This window comes from Anas platyrhynchos, chromosome 6 (genome assembly GCF_047663525.1).
Source record: "Anas platyrhynchos isolate ZD024472 breed Pekin duck chromosome 6, IASCAAS_PekinDuck_T2T, whole genome shotgun sequence".
Taxonomy (NCBI): Eukaryota; Metazoa; Chordata; class Aves; order Anseriformes; family Anatidae; genus Anas; species Anas platyrhynchos.
Genome location: NC_092592.1, coordinates 20490511 through 20513559, shown reverse-complemented (window position 1 = coordinate 20513559; position 23049 = coordinate 20490511). Strand labels below are relative to the sequence as shown.

The window sequence follows — 23049 nt, the reverse complement described above, 5'->3', positions numbered from 1 at the left end:
TTTAATTGCATTCTTATTTTAGGTTTGAATTGTCTTCTGCACTGAAGCAGATATATATCATCACGCACTGTATTGTTAAACTTCCTGAAATCACCCATCACCTTGCTGTTCTGAATTCAGGCCAAAAGGTGGTTTGCAATTTTTAGAAAGGAGCATTTTTGGGTTTAGGGTTACTTTTTCTTTAAATTGCTTGCCTGTTGTATACTCTGGCAAGCTGGCTTCTGCCTCCTTTTCCCTTTGCACATTTGTGAAATGGCATTTGGGTGGCACAGAGGTGGGAAGCTGTACTTTTTTAATATAAAAACATAACCTGAAACAATCACAGGTTTGTGATAGGCAATCACAAATCTAATCATAAAGTGAATGTTGGAACTCTTTGTGAAAGATTTTATTCAGAAACACTTTGAATTTAATTCTTTGATTGAAACATTGGCCATCCAACGTGCTTTCAGTTCTACAAAAAGCTTAATTGTGCTGGACTCCTTAAGCTCAATATTGCTGTGTTGTAAACTGCTTGAGGATTACAAAATTAACTTAATAGAAGTAGCACTCTGGTACTTCAATTGAAGTACAGTAAGCAATGTAGAAGCTTTCTATGTAGAATCCAGGACTGCAACAACAACTCTTTTTGAACAGACCTGAAGAACCTCAGCTGATAAGGCATAGAGCTGCTAGGCAATGGAGGGTTATTTAATAAAATAAAAAATCTTCAGGTTAATTATTTCCCCTGTTTATTGTTCCTCATGTCTTTCTGGCCTGTAAATCTGAGGTTTTCATCCCATTCAGCAGCTGGCAAAGAAATGTTCCTCTATTTACTTGATGTTGTGAAATTTAATTCTTGTTAGTCTGGTGTACTGATGCAGACTGGAGCCTACTGGACTACTGTATTAATGGTAAGATGTTTTGGGACAACAAGAACAAGACAGGCAGGTCTAAGAATGTATGTTTTAAATGGTAGCTACGTTGCTTAAATAGGGTGGCTCCAGTTTTCTTTAGTGCTTCAGTAAATGTCTGCATGCAAACTTCAAGTGTGCAGCAGATACTAGGCAATTCAAGTAGATACATTCACACACTCAGGAGTGATGAAACTTCAGGGACAAAACTGTACAACTCCACTGCTTGTCAGTTGAATAACTACAGCTGAATAACTACGGTATGTACAATTCTGACTGAAGTAAATGCAAAGCAAAAAGGATCAGCCCAAACCAGTTGATAACAGTTGTGATGGTTTAAACCTGTTATTGCAATCTCCTTAAGGGTTGTATACTGAGCTACACTTCTTGCTAAAATTAGAAGTTTTACATTCTGTGTGGAGCTTGATAAAAAATAGAAAGCATGCTTGTCAGAGGCCATACTTTGGTCCTGTGCAAAGGAAATGTTTGTTGGTTTTCTGATTGTGAACATACCTTTTACTAATGCAAACCTCGTTAGGAAGGCAGCAGTACATTGTGTTGCCTTTACTTTGCCCAAGGGAGCATGCATGCATGGAGTTGTTCAAACTTTGCTGGTGCTTAACTAAACTGTGGTACCTTGGTCATGGGGAAGTTTGGCTGTTGAAAAGCTTTGTGTGGTGTTTCACAGGCCAGTTTTAGTGGGGTGTTAGTGGACTATGCAAATCCAGTGTTGCTTACATTAGTGTTGCTTATTTAGCTCATACTGATAAGCTGTTCTGTTAATCAGTGATATACCTGTATTGGAACAAATTTGAAACACATTTATGGTTCTGAACCTTCAGGATGTGTTTTCTTTTTGTAGATTCACTGGTTTTCAATTTTCAATTCTTTCATGATGGTGATCTTTCTGGTTGGCCTAGTGTCTATGATATTAATGAGAACTTTAAGAAAAGATTATGCAAGATACAGCAAGGAAGAAGAGATGGATGATATGGTAAGATCTGCATTGACATTTTTATTTCAGGCTTACTAATTTCTCTTCATATGTTTATTGTGTTAGCTGCAATTGAATGGCTTTCTTTGGGTAGACAGAAAGCTCCCCACATGTGTCTTGGAAGTGTTAATGGTTTTCTTTGTAACATACGCCTAGGTTGCAACCTGGAATCCTGTCTGTAGTCACTCTGTTAATGTTCATACTCACACTTAGATTAAGTGGGGTCCATACAGACTCTGTAATAGAAGCCTGTTTTTACTTCTAAGTGCTTCAGAGGATTTTGGAGGCAGGGAGGGAATCTAATAGAATTTACTGCGTCCTGCATTTAGATGGTAATTTTTAGCATCTTAATAAGCATCTGAAGAGTAAACATCTCGCTTGAATGCATCGCATCTAGAAGGAAAGTCATGCTTACACTTGAAGTTGCTTTACTAAATCAAACCTTTAATATGTGATTAGCTTGTGTGTTTGTCATTGATTGTGATGACTAGACTTAATTTTTTGTTGTTGTTGTTCCTAGGACAGAGATCTAGGTGATGAGTATGGGTGGAAGCAGGTCCATGGAGACGTTTTTAGACCATCCAGTCATCCTCTAATATTTTCATCGCTTATTGGTTCTGGTTGTCAGATTTTTGCTGTGTCTCTTATAGTCATTGTCGTTGCAATGATAGAGGATTTATACACAGAGTAAGTGTAATTATGCTGTGCCTCCCACATATAAATGATTAAATGAACAAAATAATTACAAAAATTAATGTCTTAACTGGTCTGGAAAAAGTGTTCAAGGGTTTTTAGCAAATTATCCATAGTAGTATTTAGGGGAGTTAAGATTTTGTGACATTTTGTTGTACTATCATCACATGACTTGATCTCCTTTAACTTTGTTAAGCTTTTTCAAATGACATTATGAAACTGTAGTTTGTTCCTCTGCAGCATTGCTGGTAGATTATTTGGGAAATAAGTGTTAGAAGGTACTTGTTTTCACTACTGTTTTCATCTGGAGTGACAGCATTTTCCTGTCTTGCTTTTTTTTTTTTCCCCGTTCTGTAAAGATTGTAGTATGAGTTTACTGTGACAATGCATTAGGTCAATTTTATACACAACTCTCAGGACTAGAGATTTAATCTCTTACATTTTTTGAATCAGATGCTTCTCAGCCAGTGTTGCATGCAAAGTTTCCAACAGCAGGTGGTCTTTGGTCCTGACTGGAGGCAACTTTCTTAAAAACAAAAAGCTGTACTCCAGTTTCAATTTAACACACCAATTATGGTTCACCTAGTTCTCTACCTTGCTTTTGATTTTGGAAACAGGAGAAAAGTTGTGGTTTGTTGTTTTTTGTTTTTTTTTTTTTTTTTCTGTATGAGTTCTTTTTCCCATTCCCTTGCATATGTATCACCTGTAACCATTGGTTTAGCAAGCTGTAATACTTCTGATATACCACTAGAGAGAACTCTTGTTTTGAATTTAGCTGCCTTTTAATGCCATGTTTACCGATGTACTCTGTAGTCAGTATCTTGGCATATTTTAATTTTTCATAGGGTGTTATTCTTTTTGGTCCCATTTGTCATATTTCTGGGTAGGATTATATACATTTTAAATTGTACAGCATATTGTCCCTTTAAGAGAGGGATTGAGTCTATTTCAGAATGTTTGTGCACTATAGTGAAGCTGTGCATTAGCAATAGCAATTGTAAAAGGCATCAGAACAATAATTTTTAAAATTATGTATACTTGATCTTTTATTGCAATAGGTCTTTTTATTACTTTCCTAGTGAATTCAGTTCTGTGTGTATAACTGAGCACTTGACCAAACCTCATACAAAGAATTTGTATGTTGAGGAAAATAGCAGGGCAAGCTAGAAAATGCTGTAAACCAGAAGTACAGAGTGATTGCCTATCAATGTTCTTCAAGTCTGTTAAAACTCTTAGAAGCCAGGCACCTGATACCAGCTAAAAGCCTCTCAATGGAACTTGATCACGTCAGCTACTAATTTATTAATACTGGATTGTATTTTGAGCAACTTTGCCATTAGAATATTTAAAACATAAGTGAGTAACTTTTGAGAATAAGAAATTTTGAGATAATTTTAGATGAGCATCTGCTGGTCACTTTATGGGTAGCCTGTGTTTACACGTTACTTCAAATTGTGCTTGATCTTCTGGGTTTTTCTGTGTGTTTCCAAAGTGGCTTAAATCAGGAGAGCTGTTAAAGCTGGTCTCTAACTTTTTAAAACAGAAAAATGGTAGCTTTTTCAATACAAAATATATCAGTTTTCTTAAATAGAAAAGTTTATTTTTTTTAACAAACAAATGTTACTGTACTATCCCTTTAGAGTGTGTGTCACCAGCAGTATATTTACTTAGTTTGCTTATTCCAGTCATGAAAAATGACTAAGATTGCTTCTTTGAGTAAGGCAGGCATCCAGTAATTTTTCTTCAGAAGCCAAGATACCAATAGTCTGGAATCTCTCAGAGCAACTAATGGGGAGATAATACAGCAAATTGAAATTCTTCTGCTGCTTTTTGCTACCAAAGGATAGCAGTGGGATGTGGGGAAGTAGCTCTATTCATGAATAACATGTCTAGCTATTCTTAGATATCATTTTAAAAATGTGTTTTGGGATGGTTTTTATAATTTAAAATTATTAGCTTTTGCCTGTAAAGATTCAGAAGATATGCCAAAATGAGTGCTTCAACATTTAATGAGGCGATAATTTCAAAATATCTAAACTCTTCTGATTTGACTACTCCATGCTGATTTGTGGCTTCATTATAGTTTCTAAATCAGGTTTTCTAATTTTCTGTAAGATGAACACTTCCAGTCTTACAAGTTAATTTCTGAGGGATGGCAGAAACATCATTCAGAATTGGTCTATTTTTGTTAACATTGGCCTTGATACTAAGCAAAGAGTAACTTTTATCTGCAGTAGTTGAATCTTACGCTTAATATTAAATAGTTCTTAATGTAAATCAAAATGCAAGTGTATTTTGGTCTGAGTTGAGACTTTGTACTTAATTCCACTGAAAATTAAATGCAGATTAGGAAAGAATGTTGTATGCTGCACCTCTGTTTTCCGGATTGAATTAGATTTGTCCAGAAGCTTTGAATACAAATAGTTCTCATTTTTATTTAGGTTCTACAACTTATTCACTTGATTTTTAATTTTCATATTACATGAAACTACTAGTTTTTTTATTAACTTATAATAAGCTAAACTTGCACACTTTAAATTTTGCTCTAGTCCTGTTTGCTTTTCCGTTTCATTTATTAAATCACTTCTTGCAGGAGAGGATCAATGCTTAGTACAGCTATATTTGTTTATGCTGCAACATCCCCAGTGAATGGATATTTTGGAGGAAGTCTTTATGCTAGACAAGGAGGTAAATTGTTTTCATGTTTCAGCATTTTTGGTATGTTGTTAAATGGAAATGTTTTCCGATTTACACTGGTATAGAAGTATCTTCTTGGAGTTAGGTCATTCAGATGGAATCCATTAAGATAGAAAATATTTTGAATATATAACTTTCATGTTATTTTCTATTCCATATTGGCTGTGTATTCTAACTACAAATAGCTGAACTATTTGGTTAATTTAAAGGTAATAAGTGCTATTAAAGGTAATAAGAGCTATTAGCAGTTGTATCTTTTATGAAAGAGTATAACAAGCAATTCATATAGTTATGCTTGCGTCATGACATCCAGAGAGTAATGCAGTCTCTCCCTCTTCTGTAACATATGCTGTTAAGCAGCTCACGTCATCTCCAGATGACTGCTACATAGCCCTCCTCAATGGGTACTGTTGGGTTTATGTTTACTAACACTGAAAGGATGAGTGTACAGTATCTACTAGCTCATTAATTACGAGCAGGGAAAAGTGTTTATAGCAACTTTTTGAAGGAGATTCTTCTCCTTTTCAGTATGTGCTTTTCTTTGTACATAGCAAATTGAAAATGAGTATTGGTAGAGAACAGAAACCCAACAAAAGTGACATAACAGATTTGGACAGTGTGTATTCAGGTGCTTCCTACCATACCTCTCTGAGTTCTGACTAATGGCACCCTTGTAGTTCCACTAGCTTCATCCATTCCCTACGCAGCAATGAGAGGCTAATCAATATCTATTATCTTCTACAGTGCTTTAGGGAAAATAATTCTGGTGAGTTTGCAAAAAATATTTACCTCCTTAACACAACATATTAGTACTCAGTGTCAACTGTACTGAAATCCATTCTGAGTTTGGAGGTTAGATGTCTATATTCATGTGTTGTATGTATCAACCTAATGATTTGTAGGTAAATCAGTTATTGATCTAAAATGTTGTACTTTGCTCTACAGTTGAGCCAGATTTGCATTTTGTCTCCAGATCAAATGTAATAAACAGTGAAATGCTATTATGTTGGCTCATGGTGAAAATGTATGTGATGGTCTTGAAAAGTGTGTGCTGTTTTTTCTGGCTGTTTTCTATTCAGTGCATCTGTGTTCTGCATAATTAAAAAATATATATGGTATTTAAGAGCTTAGAAGGTGAAGGGAATACAGAATGAAAATTCTTAAGGTATTGTACAAGAGGTGCTTTGGTTTAGAGCTCCCCAAAGAGCTCAACATATATGGTAATAACTACTGACAAGTGTTTCTGTTTCCTTAATTTCTGGGTCTTAGAAATAGTTTTCCTTCTAACTTTTCTGCTATCGAAGATACCACAGCTCAGTTTTGCTGTATGTTAAGTGCTGTGGTGTTTTGCTTTATACCAAGGATAGGCAGTTCTTTAATGCATCCTGTATATATGGAGTCAGCACAGTTGGGTGAAGACAACCTGGAGCAGGTGTTACCTGAAAGCAGTTGTACTAGTAAGCTGTCCCCAGAGCACTGCAGAGCTCTCCTTCAGTGCTGCTGTAATACTGGGGTGTGTACAGGTTCTGCTATCTCTGTCACTGCTAATCTGTAGCCCGAATACACTCTTATGTTTCATACCGCAGTTTCTTTGGCCAGCTTAGTCAGCATATGCTCCCAGCCAGAAAGTGATCACACTATCTCTTTCTCTTGTCTTTTCACCTGGCCTAATAAATTGATTAATGTGCTGCATCTTGGAAGTTTCCAAGAGCCAAATAAAACTGTTAGTTAAGTCTTGGCTTTTGTATCCTTGTGTGTTGTTACTTTTTCTTTTTTTTATCTTTTGGGGGAGAGGAAATAAACACCTGAATTCTGAAGAGCTTGCTGGTATTTTGTTTAAAAAGTTACCAATTCCATTGGCATGTTCCTTCTTACAGGAAGGCGATGGATAAAGCAGATGTTCATTGGAGCTTTTCTTATTCCGGCAATGGTGTGTGGAACTGCCTTCTTCATTAACTTCATTGCCATCTATTATCATGCTTCAAGAGCTATACCATTTGGAACCATGGTGAGTCATTTTAATGGAGAATTTAAACACCACTGTAAGACACAAGAAAACTACTTCTTAATCAAAATACAATTGTGAGTCATAGCTTTGGCTTTCTAGTTAGACATGTATTCTGAGAGGGAGGGTTTTAAGTTCTTCAAGTATAATTTGTTTCAATCACTACAGCTACTGGGTGCCAGCAACAGTCCTCTCTGCTTAAAATGGCACTTCTGCTTTCTGTTTAATCTTCATTCTGTGTCAATCTGACGTACAGCATGGAAAGTTAGTAGCTTGATTTTTTTCTGGATTACCAGTGCAAACTGGCTATAAGCTACAATGCAACACAAAAAATACAAAATAACTTTTTTGGATGGAATAGTCATTACTTTTCACGTTTGTGCTAGTTATAGTTACTTCCTCATTAGTAGTATTTTTAGTGCCTGCCTACGTAGAAAAAATTATACATTTATTGAATTAGTTGTTATAAAACTATTAAGTACAAAATCAAGTTAAATGTGCATAAACTTTTTGCATAATTTTTGAGGTTCTCCATGTAGTTAGGTTAAAATTTTATAGTTGTCTGCTATTATTAATTGGTCTGTGCCCCAAAGGAATATTGTATTGGTTTATCTTTCCTAAGCTTGCAGCCATGTACAGTACTGTCAGAAAGGTTTACAACAGTGATCTCTGACATGTGTAAAGAGGCTCTGTTTTACTGCTGAGCAAGCATTTGTGATATCAGATTTCTCACTTGTATTCCCATTTGGAGCTCAGAATTGCTGAGGGAAGGGAATTCCACCTGGGTTGAAGTTTGTCTTGTAAATCTGTTCAACTGACTTGTATTTTAAGATCATGGAAACATGTATGTGTAAAAGCAAATGGGAATATAAATCTTCAAGGGTCACTTAATCGGGATGTTAGGACTCTTTATACATAGTGATTTTAATGATCTCAAGGTTTTATGAGTGTTTGAATCATTATAACTGGTCATAAAACTTAAGTGGAGTTAGCAAACTTTTAGTAGGAGTGGGTTATGGATTGGAAACTTCATCAGAATAAATAATGCTCTAATGATTTTGAATTAACTAATGAAGCTGGTTTGTAGAAGGCAATGAAAATTGTTTGAAATTACCATGTTGTGCTTCAGTCTGAAGTCCCCTGGAAGGTTTCTAGCTACGTGGATAAGATACCTTTGTATCTTTCTGCCTTTGTTTTTAATGTAGTTAATCTTCCACAATTCTCTGCTGTAGACTTGCTGCTGATTTCTTGTTTTCGGGAAGTAAAATCTCTGTCAGCTAAATATACTAAACTCAGAAATGACTTAATTTGTCCTGGAATGTCTTGAAGCCACCCTTCTTGATTTAGTTGCTGGCAAGAATTAACCATTTTTGCTCCAGTACTGTAAAACTGGAAAAAGCAGATACTGAGTTTGAAAAGAATCACTGAGCTAAAAGGTTGCTAAAACTCTATGCTTAAATATAGCATCCTGTGCTTTGCCGTTTCATATTGCTTTTTGCCAGTGAACCTGTAGGATCAGTCTCTTCTCTGTGACTTAATCCCTCCCTCGAGACAGATTTTTCTGTTGAAGGTAGGCAAGAACAGCTGATAGTGCTGTCAAACCAAGGTGACCAAGCTAACATGCAGTGGCTACTTCAATCTGCCTGGTATATGCTCTTCTGCATTTTGTATTTAAATGCTCAGATTGATTGGGCCTTTCAGGACCTTCATACATGTCACTATCATTTCAGTCTGTTTAGAACATCAGAGCTTTGTCCACCTGGAGTATCTCTACTCCTGATGTCTAGAATCTCCTGAAAGATGTTGTAGGTACTGGGAAGATCCAGAGTTTGTTTGTGAAATCATTTGTCAATCTTGTCTCTGCATGTAGCCCTTTTGGATATACATGCAAGCTGCACTGTTAAAAAACATTATGCTGGGAAATATTCTGTGAGAAGGAACAAAGACTTTAATTTTTTCCCTGGGATATCTTTGTTGCCTTTTCCTTCAAAATACAGTAAACAATGTGACAGATCTTATTCAAATATGAGAGTTTTTTAAAACCTAATGGTTTAACACTTCTAAATCCCTAGACATATGAAATTGATATAAAAACCTGTTTTATTTCATCTCTTTGTCCTTATAGATACAGAGTGAGTGCAGTTCAATTCTTCGGAGTCCAATCTTTGTTATTTTGGAGTTGCCTTTTTTTTTTTGTTTAAAATACCACATCACTGCTGAACATGGAGTTCTTCTGAAGGTGTTGTACACCTTGGCTTAACTTCTGTTGATTCTTTGCAAGTATTTTCAATGTAATGGTCATTTTTCTATTTTGTTGTGTTTGAATTATAAACAGAAAATGGATCACGGGACAATTGAAATAATTTTAAAAGTGGCACGTGAAATGAGCTCTTTACTTTTACAAGGAATGTGATGGTTGTCCTACACAAAAATACTTAGAAAAGAATCATGGAATCATTAAGGCTGGGAAAGACTTCCAAGATCATCTGGTCCAACTGTCCCTCAACCACCAATATTGCCCACTAAAGCATGTTCCTCAGTACCACGCCAAGCCTTTTCTTAAACACCTGCCGGGATGGTGATTCTGTTACCTCCCTGGGCAAAATTATTCATTGAGTAAAAATAATTGAGAATTACTTATTAAGTAATGCAGAATTTCTGTAGAGTACACCATGATAGAATTTAAAGAGGCCGCCTTAATGCTGGCATTTCACAAGTTGTGACTGGATACGTCGTTCTATGTAAGACATAATTTAAAGATTCTCATTATGGCTAGTGTGACTAATATTCTGACTGCAGAATCCCAACGGCTTATATTAAACTATTTAAATGTACCATTTTTGTTTTGTTTGAGCAATTGGTTCCTGTATGGGTACCATTCCAGTATGCATTTTTAATGATTTAATTATATAAGGTTATTCACACAGAATTTCTCTTGGGATCAATATCCTAGTGTTTGCGTCATTTACACCTTGTATAAACTAGAAAGGTTTCCTCTGACAGATAGCTTAATCCAGGCTGCAGCCATCTCTGACAGCTTTAAGTTGAGTATTGGCTGCCACTGAAAATGGTCGACCTGATATCACCACAGGTTTTCGTGCATTGAGCCAGATCAGAAAATGATCTGGCTGAAATACTCCTGGTTAAAAATAGAAAGAAAGAAGGAAGGAAAATCTAGTAATGTACATTTAGTGGACTGATTCTTCAGATTGCTTGAAAATGACTGTGGAATCTTTGTCAAAAAACACATCTATGCTGAAATAGATACAGCTTAATTTTTTTACTACATTTTTTACAGTTCTGTTCTTTACACAAAGTAGCACCCTAGATTAGCAATATTAGTTGTAATAAAATTAATAACACTGTGTTTTGAAGCCTTCTATTTTCTTGTTGTGTGTGATGTCTTGGCAGATTTTGTGTAGAAAACTGTTTCACTGTACAGATTTTGTACCTCTGTACTGCGGGAGAGTTTCATGCTGTCTGAGGGTGCATTTTTGGTAAATGACAGGAAAGATCAAGCTGCTGCTTTGACAGTTAATTTTTATTGCTTGTCTCCTTTGTGCATTAAGCAGTCAAGGCACCGCAGCCTGCCAGTAGCTGTTTAATATTAGATATGCTCATAAAAATTTTAATTATCACCTTTGAATGAAGTTTAATCTACAGTTGTCAGAAAATATGAAACACATGGCACTCAAACATAAATTATATTCTTCTCAACAATGTTTCCTTTCAAATAAGGAAAACTGAATTCTACACATTCAGTGTGTAGAGGGCAGTAAATATTCTTCCCCCCTCCAACCGAAGTCACATATTGATTTATTAATAAGATATTTTATAAAACAAAAAATGCAGTGGATGAAATAAGTATGTTTTAATGTACAGGCTTGGTCGAAAAACTCATGTAATTTGCCTTTATTTTTATGGATTATGGAGAATGTGTGCTTGCTTTTTCACTGAAAAACTGGGATTTCAGATGTTGTAGATCTGTCTGTTCACATAATTTGTGTTTTCTGAAATGGTAGGTAACACCGTTCTCTGAATTCCTCTTGGATGATGTTACAATAATACTTCTCTTAAAAGGCGCATTAAGACCTAATTCCCACACCTCTGCCTGCTATTATTGATTCTTTTTAAAAATTAAAAAAAAAAAACAAACTTTAGCCTCCCTCTGCCAGGAGGCGCTTCTGCGGGAAGGCAGAGCATGCCTCTGTGTTGATCCTTCCTCCGTTTCCTCTTACCATTTGTGATGGTGAACCAGAGACCAGCTGAGCTCCTCTTGCCATTGTAATCTCATTCTTTGAAGGTCGTGAAGCAGAAATCATTCTTCTTCAGGTTTTTTGTTTGTTTGTTTGTTTGTTTTCAGATAAGATACTTATTTACCCTACTACCTTGTGTTTGCTTCAGATAGGCTTTACACTCTCTAGGCTTAGGCATTGCCCAGTCTGCATCATCACTGCCCTAAGAAATCTGTGGCAACACGCAATACCCCTTTAATTTGGGAGGGAGTATTGTTTTCACATCAGATCTAAAATTTAAAGGAATATGCCTGAAATGGCAGAAGCAAAAAAAGCTGGTTTTCTCCAGTCATCTCTCACATCCAGAGAAGACTGTTACTGCCAGGAATGAAGAAAGTAATTTTCAGCAAGCATCAGTCTGAGCAGGTAGGCTACCTTGGGGGTCAGACGGTGAGTTGAGAGCAAGGAAGAAGGCACACATCAGCAGTGTGTGTTGACTAAACAACACCGGTTGTTTTGGCCAACCTTGTAAGACTTGCAGGTTGCTTTCACCAGGGCAGGGTTATTTCAGAAGACAGAACGTCAGCTTGGACAGCCTGTCAGAGACAGGTATAAGTGGGAGATATCGCAGAGCCTTCCCATTCCTCATTTAGTTTGTCCTTCTTTGTACTGCAGAATCATCTCAGATGATTTTTAGACTCCTTAGTGACTCTAGGAGAAAAGCATACTCCAAATGCAACTGTCCTCAGAACGCAGCATTGCGTTAAGACAGACAGTGCGTTGTTTAACAAAGCACTGGTTTATCTTAGTGCTGCTTACTAGATCTCACCAAAGGTTCTAGTTGTTCTGTCTGAAATGTCTTCATTTTTCAACCGAGTAGAATGGAAGATAGTATAACATCATCGGTCATGGCTTGGCTGATCTGATAGTGAAACCACAAGCACTCAATTTTTCTGATGTATGCCAACTGCAGCTGTACTGGGGACAGGTTGGCAGTACTTACTGAAGCCATTATTCAAGGAGCATTGGTCTGTCCTGGCTTGTTTTTATGTAGGTAAACAGTTTTTAGGTTTCAGTGCTGCTGGTGAGTCAGTCTCCCAGACAACAACCATGCCCAGCAGGAGGAAGTTGGGCCTGCTCCTTGCCCACCTGGTTTGAAGGCACTTAGCTCTGTAGTTAGTGTTAATGGAGTGGGATGCTACTGACTGCCTTTCCTCCTCTCTGAGTCTGCTAGATAAGCAATAAAACCTGGATGATTCCTTCCCTGAGGTTATATTATTTCCATGCAGATTCTCTGGTAGATGAATTGTGCAAGACAAACAATTACAGGCTTGGAGGTTTGAGCTTGGAATTCAGGGCTGTTGCTGGATAGTTTCTTTCTACAGTAGAATAGTGGATTTGCTCTCTACCAGTATCCCCAGCCAAAGGCTATTTCTAAGATCCAGAAGTGAAGCTGTGAACACTTTGATAACGGCACTGTAAAGGGCGGTTCTAACTGGATGAGTCGTGTGGATGCCCAGCCCCGCTGCTGCTGAGCTTTGTGTTTGAGCCAGGCCTGAAGCCTACGTGCCAGCACGTGTGGGGAGCACCATGGACAGAGCCAGCCCAGCGCGCCCTGTGCACGCAGGATGCAGAGCAACCTCTTCTTGAAATGGAAATGGTTTCAATATGGTCAGCTCGGAAATTCTTTGGATCCTGTCCAGGCCTTAATTCGTGAATGTCATTCTTCCCCCTACGGCTCAGACAAGCTGAGATTTTTTAGTCAAGATCCGTTCAAGTTTATTTAGTAGTGATTTCAGAATGTTATTTATTTTTGTGGTAGTGCTTCTCTTGTCCTGTTATGTTGAAGGGCTTTTAAAGGATTTTAGTAAATGTGGCACTCAATATGTTGTTCTTTATTTCATAGTTCTTGGCATTTTTCTCTGAAAATTCTCATCTACTCATTCTTTTAGATTGAGTAGCTTCCAAGTGCAGGGTCTGCATCCATTAAGTGATTTATATGCTTCTGTGATTCATTCTTAAGTGACCTCAGTGGCCTACCTAAGAAATTGTGCTTGTTTGCTTGTGTTTTTCCAGTAATGAAAGATGATAAATGGGAGATATTAAATGTGTATTAAATGTATAAAATCTGCTTTATTATTGCCAAGTATAAATGCTACTTAGTTTCTCCTTATTTACTGCTGAAGCTTCAGGTTTTAGTGGCTGATGATGTAATGCTTTAAAAACATCCCCAAGAAGTACAGAGCAGTCTGGAGAGCGTTTCTGCTCATTGGCCACCTGTTTAGTGTATCCCTTCTGAGAAGCATAAAATCTTGCTCCATCTGACCCCAGGCAATGTTTTCCATTCACGTCTGGCCCAGGCTAGTGATAGTATGCAAGTCAGTAACAGAGGGATAACTCACTCTGTTTTGTCAGATGTTACCTTAAACTCATGTGATTGACTTAATGTAAAGTTTGTGTTGAGCTAATGTAGTACAAGTCCTCGACGCAAAAAGTTAACAAAATACTTGACGCTAATTCATTTTGCACTAAAGATTTGAGAGTATTTCTTGCTAAACATTTAAAATTATCCTGTTTTGGAAGATAAAAACGTATTGCCTTCCAGGAATAGCAGAACTACATAGATATGTTGAAAAAAAAAAAACTCATGATAAACTTCTAAGGAGGATGTTTCATTGCATAGCACAGGAACATTGGCTTGACTTTGCTTGTTGTGTGTAAACCTAATCTTTGCATGTAAGTAGGGCCATTGTGCTGCTGAACTGAGTATTTTTGCATACTTGTGGTCATTTGTATTTTCGGCAGCTCTTAATTACCTGGTTGGTTGGAAAAAGTCAAACCCCAAATTTTGATTGGTAGCATTCTGACATGGCTTCACAATTCTTGTTTGGGTTTCTTTTTGTGGCTTGGATTGAAAATCTCGTACCTGTATTTGTCGTAATTATGTATGTAACTGCCTGACTGCTAGATGGTAAGTCCGAGGGATAAATCTGCAAAAGTTAAGAGAAGCTGACAAAGCACCATGAAAATTTCAGTTGCATTCCTTTTTGATGTATTGAATGTAATGATTAGAGGAAAAACAGTTTTTAAAAAAATAAATCTATAATAGTTCTGTTTCCTGAATTGATATAAGAAAACAACCTTAAAACTTTTTAATAACATCTACTCTGAAGTTTCTTAGGAAATAAATACTTCAATAAAGTAGACATATATTGACTAATTCTTCATAACCAAGGAGTATGATTCTGCAGCAATAGCTACTAAGGACTAATATATACAGGATATATTGGTTATCTTCTTTCATCTTTTTATACCTTTTTTTAAAAAAATATTATTTTATTTTTCATTTACAGGTGGCAGTATGCTGCATTTGTTTCTTTGTCATTCTTCCACTGAACCTTGTTGGTACGATTCTTGGCAGAAATCTGTCGGGACAACCTAATTTTCCGTGTCGTGTCAATGCAGTGCCTCGTCCCATACCAGAGAAAAAATGGTAAAGACAACTGTGCATCTTAACTAGATGTATTCATTTAAAATGACATTTCAGGTGTGATCATTAAAAGCCTTTCTAAAGTAACTTTTTTATTTAATTTGAAGTGTACCTGGAAGAATACCTGTACAGAGATTTCCTGTACAGAGATTTTCTTATTTTATTTTTTTTTCTGTTGGATAAAAGCACCATGAGCGGGTAGTGGTTAATAGTTGTAGCGGTTCTGGATCACTGGTTTACATTTGGCCTTAGGTACTCTTTCTTCGGTCTCTTAGGTAAAAGCGATGATTCCGAGTCAGTTCTGATACGGTTATCTTGAAACTGAACCTCTCCTCTTTAGTTAATACCTCTTACAGATTTAGGATCGAATGTGTCTTAGAGGCATACCTGTTCTGTTTAATGGCTTCCATGTTCAAGCTGAGATATATTTGCAGGGTGAAGGTAGGGAGAAGCTTGCAATGCTCTTCTGCACTTTTGTTGATGGCACAGAGCCTAAAATACTTGAACTATACAGTTTGAATTGTGAATTAATTATTTTTGAAGTCTATGTAAAGGAGTGCTGGTTCTCAAAAAGTAGTCTTCATTTTTTGGCAAATTTGAATGCAGTCATTTTTTACTACTGATTTATTTCAGTGATGGAAGCAGCAAGCTGTGGAAATGAAAGTATCCTCAGAGGAAATTTTTAATATATTTTTCTTGCTTTTCCTGTTAAGAGGAATGGAACAGAGTGTTAAGAGGGCATTGAAATGTGTACACCCACAGTAACCAGGAAGTGCAGCACACTTAATCTCTCATTAGTGGCAGGTTGTGCAGCTCACATGCTAGGATTTGATTTATATTTGATTTATATTGTGGCATGTGTCTTGGGAATCTGATGGATTTTGCGGGATCAGGATGACAGATTAAAAGAAATAAGATGCTTTCCATGAAGAAAATGAAAGTCCTCACCACCTATTTAGACAAGTCTTCAAGTAAACAATAAAAGAAGCTGTAAATGAAGTCACAGGTTGCTAGCTAGATTCAGCATCATTGCAAGTACTGGGCAGAGATCACCTTTAGTAAGTGACAGGACCATCTGTGGGTAGCTGAGTATCAATTTTTAGCCATGTGCTTATGACTCAGTATAGCATTAAAATGAACACTGGTTCTTAATTATATAAGCATTGCTCTGAAATTTTCATTGCAGTATCTGTGGTCATCAACAGCACTGAGTTTTTACTGTCTTCATTGAAGGCTGGTGGATGTTACGGGGTTTGATTGTTTAGGCCCTTTTCAGGCAAAAGAGATCCTTTCTTAGTTGGTAAGACTGGTTAGATTCTTGACCGTAGACCTGTAAAGAAGTGTGAGCCTTATGTTTGTTTATTTCCCCCAAGAAGGACTCCTCCTACCCATACATGACATCCTATTAATTAATCCATGTTATTTTCCTGGTTATATGTCTTAATATGTTTATAAATAAAATAATAAAATGGTCCCTAAACTAGTTTTAATGTCTTTCAGGTTCATGGAACCGGCTGTTATTGTTTGCCTAGGTGGAATTCTTCCTTTTGGATCAATTTTTATTGAAATGTGAGTTTGTCAGAGATTTCTCCATTTAATTTAAAAATAATTTAAGTACAATTACAGTATCATCTGCATATTTTGTTTGCTTTCTACAGGTATTTCATTTTTACTTCATTCTGGGCTTATAAGATCTACTATGTTTATGGCTTTATGATGTTGGTTCTGGTTATCCTCTGCATTGTGACAGTTTGTGTGACTATCGTTTGTACCTATTTCCTGCTAAATGCAGAGGATTACAGGTGGTAAGTATTCTGTTATTTGCTTAGTTGAACAGACTGTGAAAGTATTATGGAAAAGCTATGTCTCGTCAGTGTAGACAGGTCTTTTCAAAGTATCCCACAAACAGATTTTAGCTGTAGGAAATAAAAGCAATTCTCGGACCCTTTCTATCCAGGAGATTTCTCAGTGAGTGCACATCTGTCCATGCATGTATATATGCATAAAAAATATGCTGAGGCACGAAGGAATATAAAGAAGGGTCATCACTGATATTAGTGACAGATGTTGCAATGGAAGCTTTTGGCACCTCTAGCAGACATGTAGATTTCGTTAAATAAATCTATAGAACAAAGATGCTTTGTTTTTAGGACAAGTTTTTAGTGCATTGTGCATTTTCTTGGGAAGATTTTTGGTTTAGATGTATGATGGGCATGCATGTTTACTTTCAGGCAATGGACAAGCTTTCTTTCTGCTGCATCAACTGCGATATATGTTTACATGTACTCCTTTTACTACTACTTTTTCAAGACAAAGTAAGTGGTAGTTCTTCTTGAATATCAGATTGCCATATTGTCAAAGACAAACGTATTGAGAAAGATGAGGAAAAATAACTAGCATAATTTCCTCTCTTTTTCAGGATGTATGGCTTGTTTCAAACATCATTTTACTTCGGTTATATGGCAGTATTTAGCACAGCTTTGGGAATAATGTGTGGTAAGTTTCAAGTATACTGAAATTTTTCTATCAGAATTTTCAGACTGTCATGTTTCTGGCTTTAGCTCTGTGTTTTGGTGGAGTATGTATGTGGTGCAAGATCTGGTCAAAAAAGTGTACAATCCTTAAAATTAAACTTACATTTCTCTGTTTATACTTCATTCCTACATAATATAGAAGTTTCCCATAGACTGTGTCTTCTGATAATTGATTTTAAATTTTAAGGAAGAACATTTATGTATTGTGCAGAGAATTTCAGCCTTCATGCAATGTTGAAAGACTCAGTATTGGGCAAGAATACAGTAATAGGTTACATTTTTAATGCAATCTAAATTCTTCAAAGTTCCAATTTTTAGTTGAGTCCATGTTAATTTTTTTTTTGGTTTTGAGTTTTTACCGTTGCTCTGAGACAAGAAGCTAGGTACACACAATAAGCTATCGGTGGTGCAATGCTGATGGCGCTGCCTTCTGCGTCCTGTGACATGTATATGTGAGGGTGACAGTCCAGAAAGGACTGATACCTCAAGACAGCGTTTGAAAAATGAATATTGGAATATCCACAGGTGAAGAGAACACAAAGTGCTCCTGTGTGCAGCTGGGTTTCATTGCTTTTTTAAGATACTGTTTTGAGAGATGTTTAGAGGAAAACATCTCTCTTGGCATGGAAGTCATCTGATGAAGCCATGCATGATTATTTACTTGTTAGCTTTGTTTTTAGTCTTTGCTTTATGACTTTCAGGAAGTCATAGTCAGGAAGTCAAAGTGCTACTTTGTTCTTTTGCACTTTCCTATGATATTACTTGCTTTTCAAGTATGATCCTTATTTAATACTTCCCTTCCTACCAGTGAGTAGTCCTATAGCCTCTAGTGGAAGGCTTTCTCTCAGTTAGATATTTGAGACCCATCCCTGGAGGGTAATTTTACTATGCTTTTTGAACAGGGGAGGCAAGGAATCAGCTCTTAGCTGCCGAGTACCTGTTACCCATTTCTCTCATGAAATCTAATCTTGCCTCATTGGGTTCTTGGCACATTACAAGACTTCCCTGCTGTTCTGGTAGTCTTGCAGCCATTTTTTTTCTTTAATAGGCTTATACTTTTCAGCTCTAATCTTTTCTTTATAAAGTGCTCAGGCTGGTATTGATTAAAACGTCTGTGATGCAGAAGCCAAGCTTGCCCACCAGTTCTAGTAATTAAAATGTTTTGTGTTCTTTTTAACATGGAAAAGGAAGGTTGTAAAATGCTTTTCTGTCATGGTAGGACACTACCTGATAGAATATTGGAACAAATTCTAAATTTATTCAGAATCAGAACATACTTGTATGTATGAAATCTGATTTCTACAACTGTATTGAGATTTTTCTTTTCCTTTTTCTTCTTTAATTGTGTTGGAAGAGAAGCCGTGAGATTCCTTTTTACTGAGAACTCATACTTTCAGCATGCTGGGGGAAGAAAAAAAAATCCCTATCAAAAAGCATTTGTCCAGTGAACTTGCTGTCATTGAGATCTAATGACGTATCAGCACACGCTGCACAATTGCATAGTGACTATATCTCCGGTGAAAGTGTGTAGAGCTGTGCTTTGGATGCTCATGTAACTTAGCAGGTTCAGTATCATACAGCTGGATATACAGCAAACTAGTTCGGACCAAGGCAGTAAGCTAGTATCTTCCAACTCTATTTTCAGTGTTTCTGGTTATGCTTACAGAACTCAAATCCCACATGCAGTGGGATGCTTTGATCCAAAGTTTTTTGCCCTCTACAGAGCATCTAAGCCCAGGGACTGGACAGTAGGGAGCCATGAGAACTTCCAAATCTTTTGAGCTTCTCATACTTGCCTCTTAGTGCCAGAGAACAAAATTGATTCATGAACTCAGTGTATGGCTTAGGAATTAAGTAGTATAGAATGGTCTTTTGCAATACTGCACATTGGCATCCAGATAATACTGTAAGTATGACTGAAGGATGTTTGAAAAGCTTACGTGCTTACAAAGACACAGCTGTAGTAAGTGCTAATTGGCTTGAAATAATAGATGGGAAATAATCTATGATTTCTTTGCAGCTGCTCTTCCTTGCTATTTGGATTCTTTTGGGTTCTGTTCATTTAAAGGCTTGTTCTGCTGAAATACACTTACAGTCTATTTCTGCTAAACCTATGTAGGCTAGAACCAAATTAAAGCACCTTATCAGGTGATTAAAAAATAATGTGATTGCTTTTTTATTTAAACAAGCCTGCATTTGTCTCAGGAGGGCATTCCTTAATTGTTTGTCATCATTGTCTAGTGTTCCTCACCCTTCCGCTACTTTTACTCGACTCCTGTGAAGTAGCCTTGAGGATTAATTGCTGGCTTGGACATGGCCATGACTGGTAGTTCACGGATAAGGCTGCTGTGGTTCAGGATGGGTTGTGACTTGTTTATGGAGTTCAGAGCTGTGGTCTCCTGTGACTGCTGCTCTCTACTCTTCCCTCTAACTTCCATTTCATGCACACATTCTACAGATCCCAAATGAACCGCTATTAGTGCTTTGCTCTCCTAAATGTCTGTAGTATCTGGCATCACATTACTAGAGATATCCTCAAAGAACAAGTTCTATGATGCACCTGATTTTAGGATCTGAAATGAGCATTGGATCCATTCACAGTAGCTGCTTTAATAGGCAAAAAGTGATGTCTTAAAACAGGCGTCTGGTGCCCTTATTTTGTCGGTTTGCTGCCTGCAACAGAAAATGAGTTTCTCCACAGTCTACAGAACAGCCTGTTTGACTCCAAGCTTATGTCACCTCTGCATGTCATTGCCAGGCTTCCTCTCTGCTGCATCCTCAGCACACTTGCTTTTGAGCAGCAACCTGATCTTGTATGCACTGTATTAATTTTAACTGGACTCTACTTTGTCCAAGTTTGTAATACAAGTACTTCATTCTCTGACTAGTGGAATGATTGTCGTGATATCTTACACTGCTTGCAATGCCATGCAACAACACAGACTGACTCTATAGGCTCTTTATTATTCCAGCGGCACTGGAATCATTCAGCAGGTTTGCTTTGTGCAGATCTCCTGACTTCACGTGAATGTTGTGCTTTGGGGGTCTGAAAACCAGAATTCTGTGCAGGTTTAATGGCTGGACTCATGAATTACCTGAGCAATCCCCAGGATTTAAAGAATTGTTCCAGTTCTAAATAATTCTGTGGTCAGCCAAGGTAGCTGAAAGAAAAGCACTGGACAGTTCACTTCAGGCATTGTTTGACGAGGATGCTTAATCAGCCTGGCAAAACAGGTTCTGGGTTTCACCAGTAGGCTGCTGAATCTCTTTCTGAGAAGAGGTCTTGGTCCTGTACTTTTTTTTTTTTTTTTTTTTTTAATTTTCCAGGTGTCCTTAGTGCTGCAGTATTTTGGATTTAGCATAAACTGTTGCCCCTATCAAAAACACAGTGACCTGTTCTTTTACTACTGCTGTGACAATGCATAATCTGCTCATGACTCTTACTAATTTGAAAACCACAGGTTGCAATTTCCTTTAACTACTAACTGCTACTAGTTTAATCTCTTTGTACAGACCTCCTTGGAGTTTAAGGCTCCTGGGATGGGGATCTATTATTGTTTGTGCCTTGTGGGAAGGAAAAAGCCATCTGCCAATAAAACACTCATCCAGAAGGCATGCAACTTCTAATAAAAACCCGCCCTCCCATCCACCTTCCCTGCAGAGTGGGTGATTGTATGTTTTTTACCCTCTGTTCAGAAAAAGGGACCTGCTTATTGGCAGCAGTGGGGGAGCCGCTATATTTATCGAGGCCAAGTGAGCATGGCCTCTTGGTAAGATGGCTTAATAGATTTAGTTTGCTAGGCTAGGGGAGTTCTTGCCAGACATTCACTGGGAGCAGGGATAATTGGAATTTGAGAAAAATATTGCAGGTAAATAATTTTCTGTTTGCAGGGTGCATGATTTTATGTGACTTTAAGTGTGTGCGTGTTATTTCTGATTTATTGTGATCAGCTCTCTAACATATACAACATTTTCTGTTTGTTTTGCAGGAGCTATTGGTTACATGGGAACAAGTGCCTTTGTTCGTAAAATCTACACTAATGTGAAAATTGACTAAGGAAATAAGAAAATTGAACTATGGATCAGTTCCTGTTTTCAGGGGGATGAACTTGCACAACAAAAAGCGCGAGAAGAGATTTGGGTTTTAACACTGGGCACTATATGGGTCTCCATTTTGTGGATGGCTTAAAGTAACATCTATTTCATTGATCCTAGGTTCTTACTGACTGCTTTCTCCAACTGTTCACAGCAAATGCTTGGATTATATGCAGTAGGCATTACTACAGTACGTGGCTAATCTTCCCAAAAAAAAAAATAAGGAAAAAAAACCTAGCTCGTTAAAGATGAATAGACTAGCTCTCTTCAGTGAAGAGGACAAACAGTTTATTTAAAGCATTTGTTCCATTCAATAAAAAGAGGGAAACTTGGCTGCTAAAACTACTTGATTAGTAGTCTTCCTGGTACTTAACATTTCTAAATTATGTAAAAATGCTGTTCCAGAAAGATTACTTTTCTGATTTTTACTGCCATTGCCAGGATAGGAGGTATGTTTTATATTTTGAATCCAGGTGCTTTTGGGTTTATTTGCAGTATCAACTATACCCTACACATTTGTTTAAAAAATAATTTAAAAATATATAAAAAAACCCACCTGCATGTAATATATCAGCTATTGTTCTAGTTGGACCAACTTCCCTTTATTTATCTTTAAAGTAATATCCAGCTACATCTTAAATCCATCCAAAGAAAATACAGTTTGAAGACCGGGTATGTTCTCTGCAATGCAATTTACTGTACAGTTAGAAAGCAAAATGTTAAATGAAGAGGATTGTTTGTTTTTTAATAAACACTCTGAGGTCTAGATTAAAACAAAACCAACATTTTAACTGAATGTCTAAAGTGATTCTCCTTTTCTTTCCAAGTTAGTCTTGCATATTTTTTATTTTTTTTTTTTGGTTTGGGTTTGAATGAGAATTTTCCTTTAGACATACAAGGGGTAATAAGTGTATATAACATTAAATAATGTAACTTAGGTGTAGATCCCAAATGTATTTGGATGTACAGATTTACTACAGAGTACTTTTCTGATGATTCGGTGTAAAAAATGTGTGAATTTGGGTGGCTTTTTACATCTTGCCTGCCATTGCATGAAAAGTTGGGGTTTCTTCACAATGTGTGTATGTCATGCTTTTCTGTTCCTTTTCCTTTCTGAAGCTCTTACAGGAATTAAATTTGTAATTTAGAACATTTTAATTTTTGTTAATCCTATCTGGACACTTGTAACATCAAAAGCACAGTTGCTTTAGAGTGTTCAGAAAACTAAAATAAACTTTTCAGACAAAAATATTCTGATTGTGGAAATAGATGAGTTTGCAGTTGAAAGTGTTTGAAAAGGCAATACCACTGAATGCCAATTTCTGCATATGATATTAGTATGGGTTTCAAATATCAAAGCCCCACACTTTGAACTCAGAATTTGCTTGCAACTGTATTGTACAATACAGCTCC

The 23049-nt window shown here is 36.9% G+C and overlaps 1 protein-coding gene across 1 annotated transcript in view; it reads left to right on the top strand.

The window, feature by feature from the left end:
* TM9SF3 (transmembrane 9 superfamily member 3) overlaps positions 1-22887 on the top strand; it is a 43810-nt gene extending 20923 nt beyond the window's left edge. The window contains exons 6-15 of the mRNA XM_038180928.2: positions 1756-1887; positions 2408-2574; positions 5174-5268; positions 7155-7285; positions 14871-15010; positions 16508-16576; positions 16666-16812; positions 17239-17322; positions 17427-17503; positions 21531-22887. Coding sequence (XP_038036856.2) covers positions 1756-1887; positions 2408-2574; positions 5174-5268; positions 7155-7285; positions 14871-15010; positions 16508-16576; positions 16666-16812; positions 17239-17322; positions 17427-17503; positions 21531-21598 — 1110 coding nt within the window. The 3' untranslated portion in view covers positions 21599-22887. The remainder of the gene's footprint in view (positions 1-1755; positions 1888-2407; positions 2575-5173; positions 5269-7154; positions 7286-14870; positions 15011-16507; positions 16577-16665; positions 16813-17238; positions 17323-17426; positions 17504-21530) is intronic.
* The last annotated feature ends 162 nt before the right edge of the window (positions 22888-23049 follow it).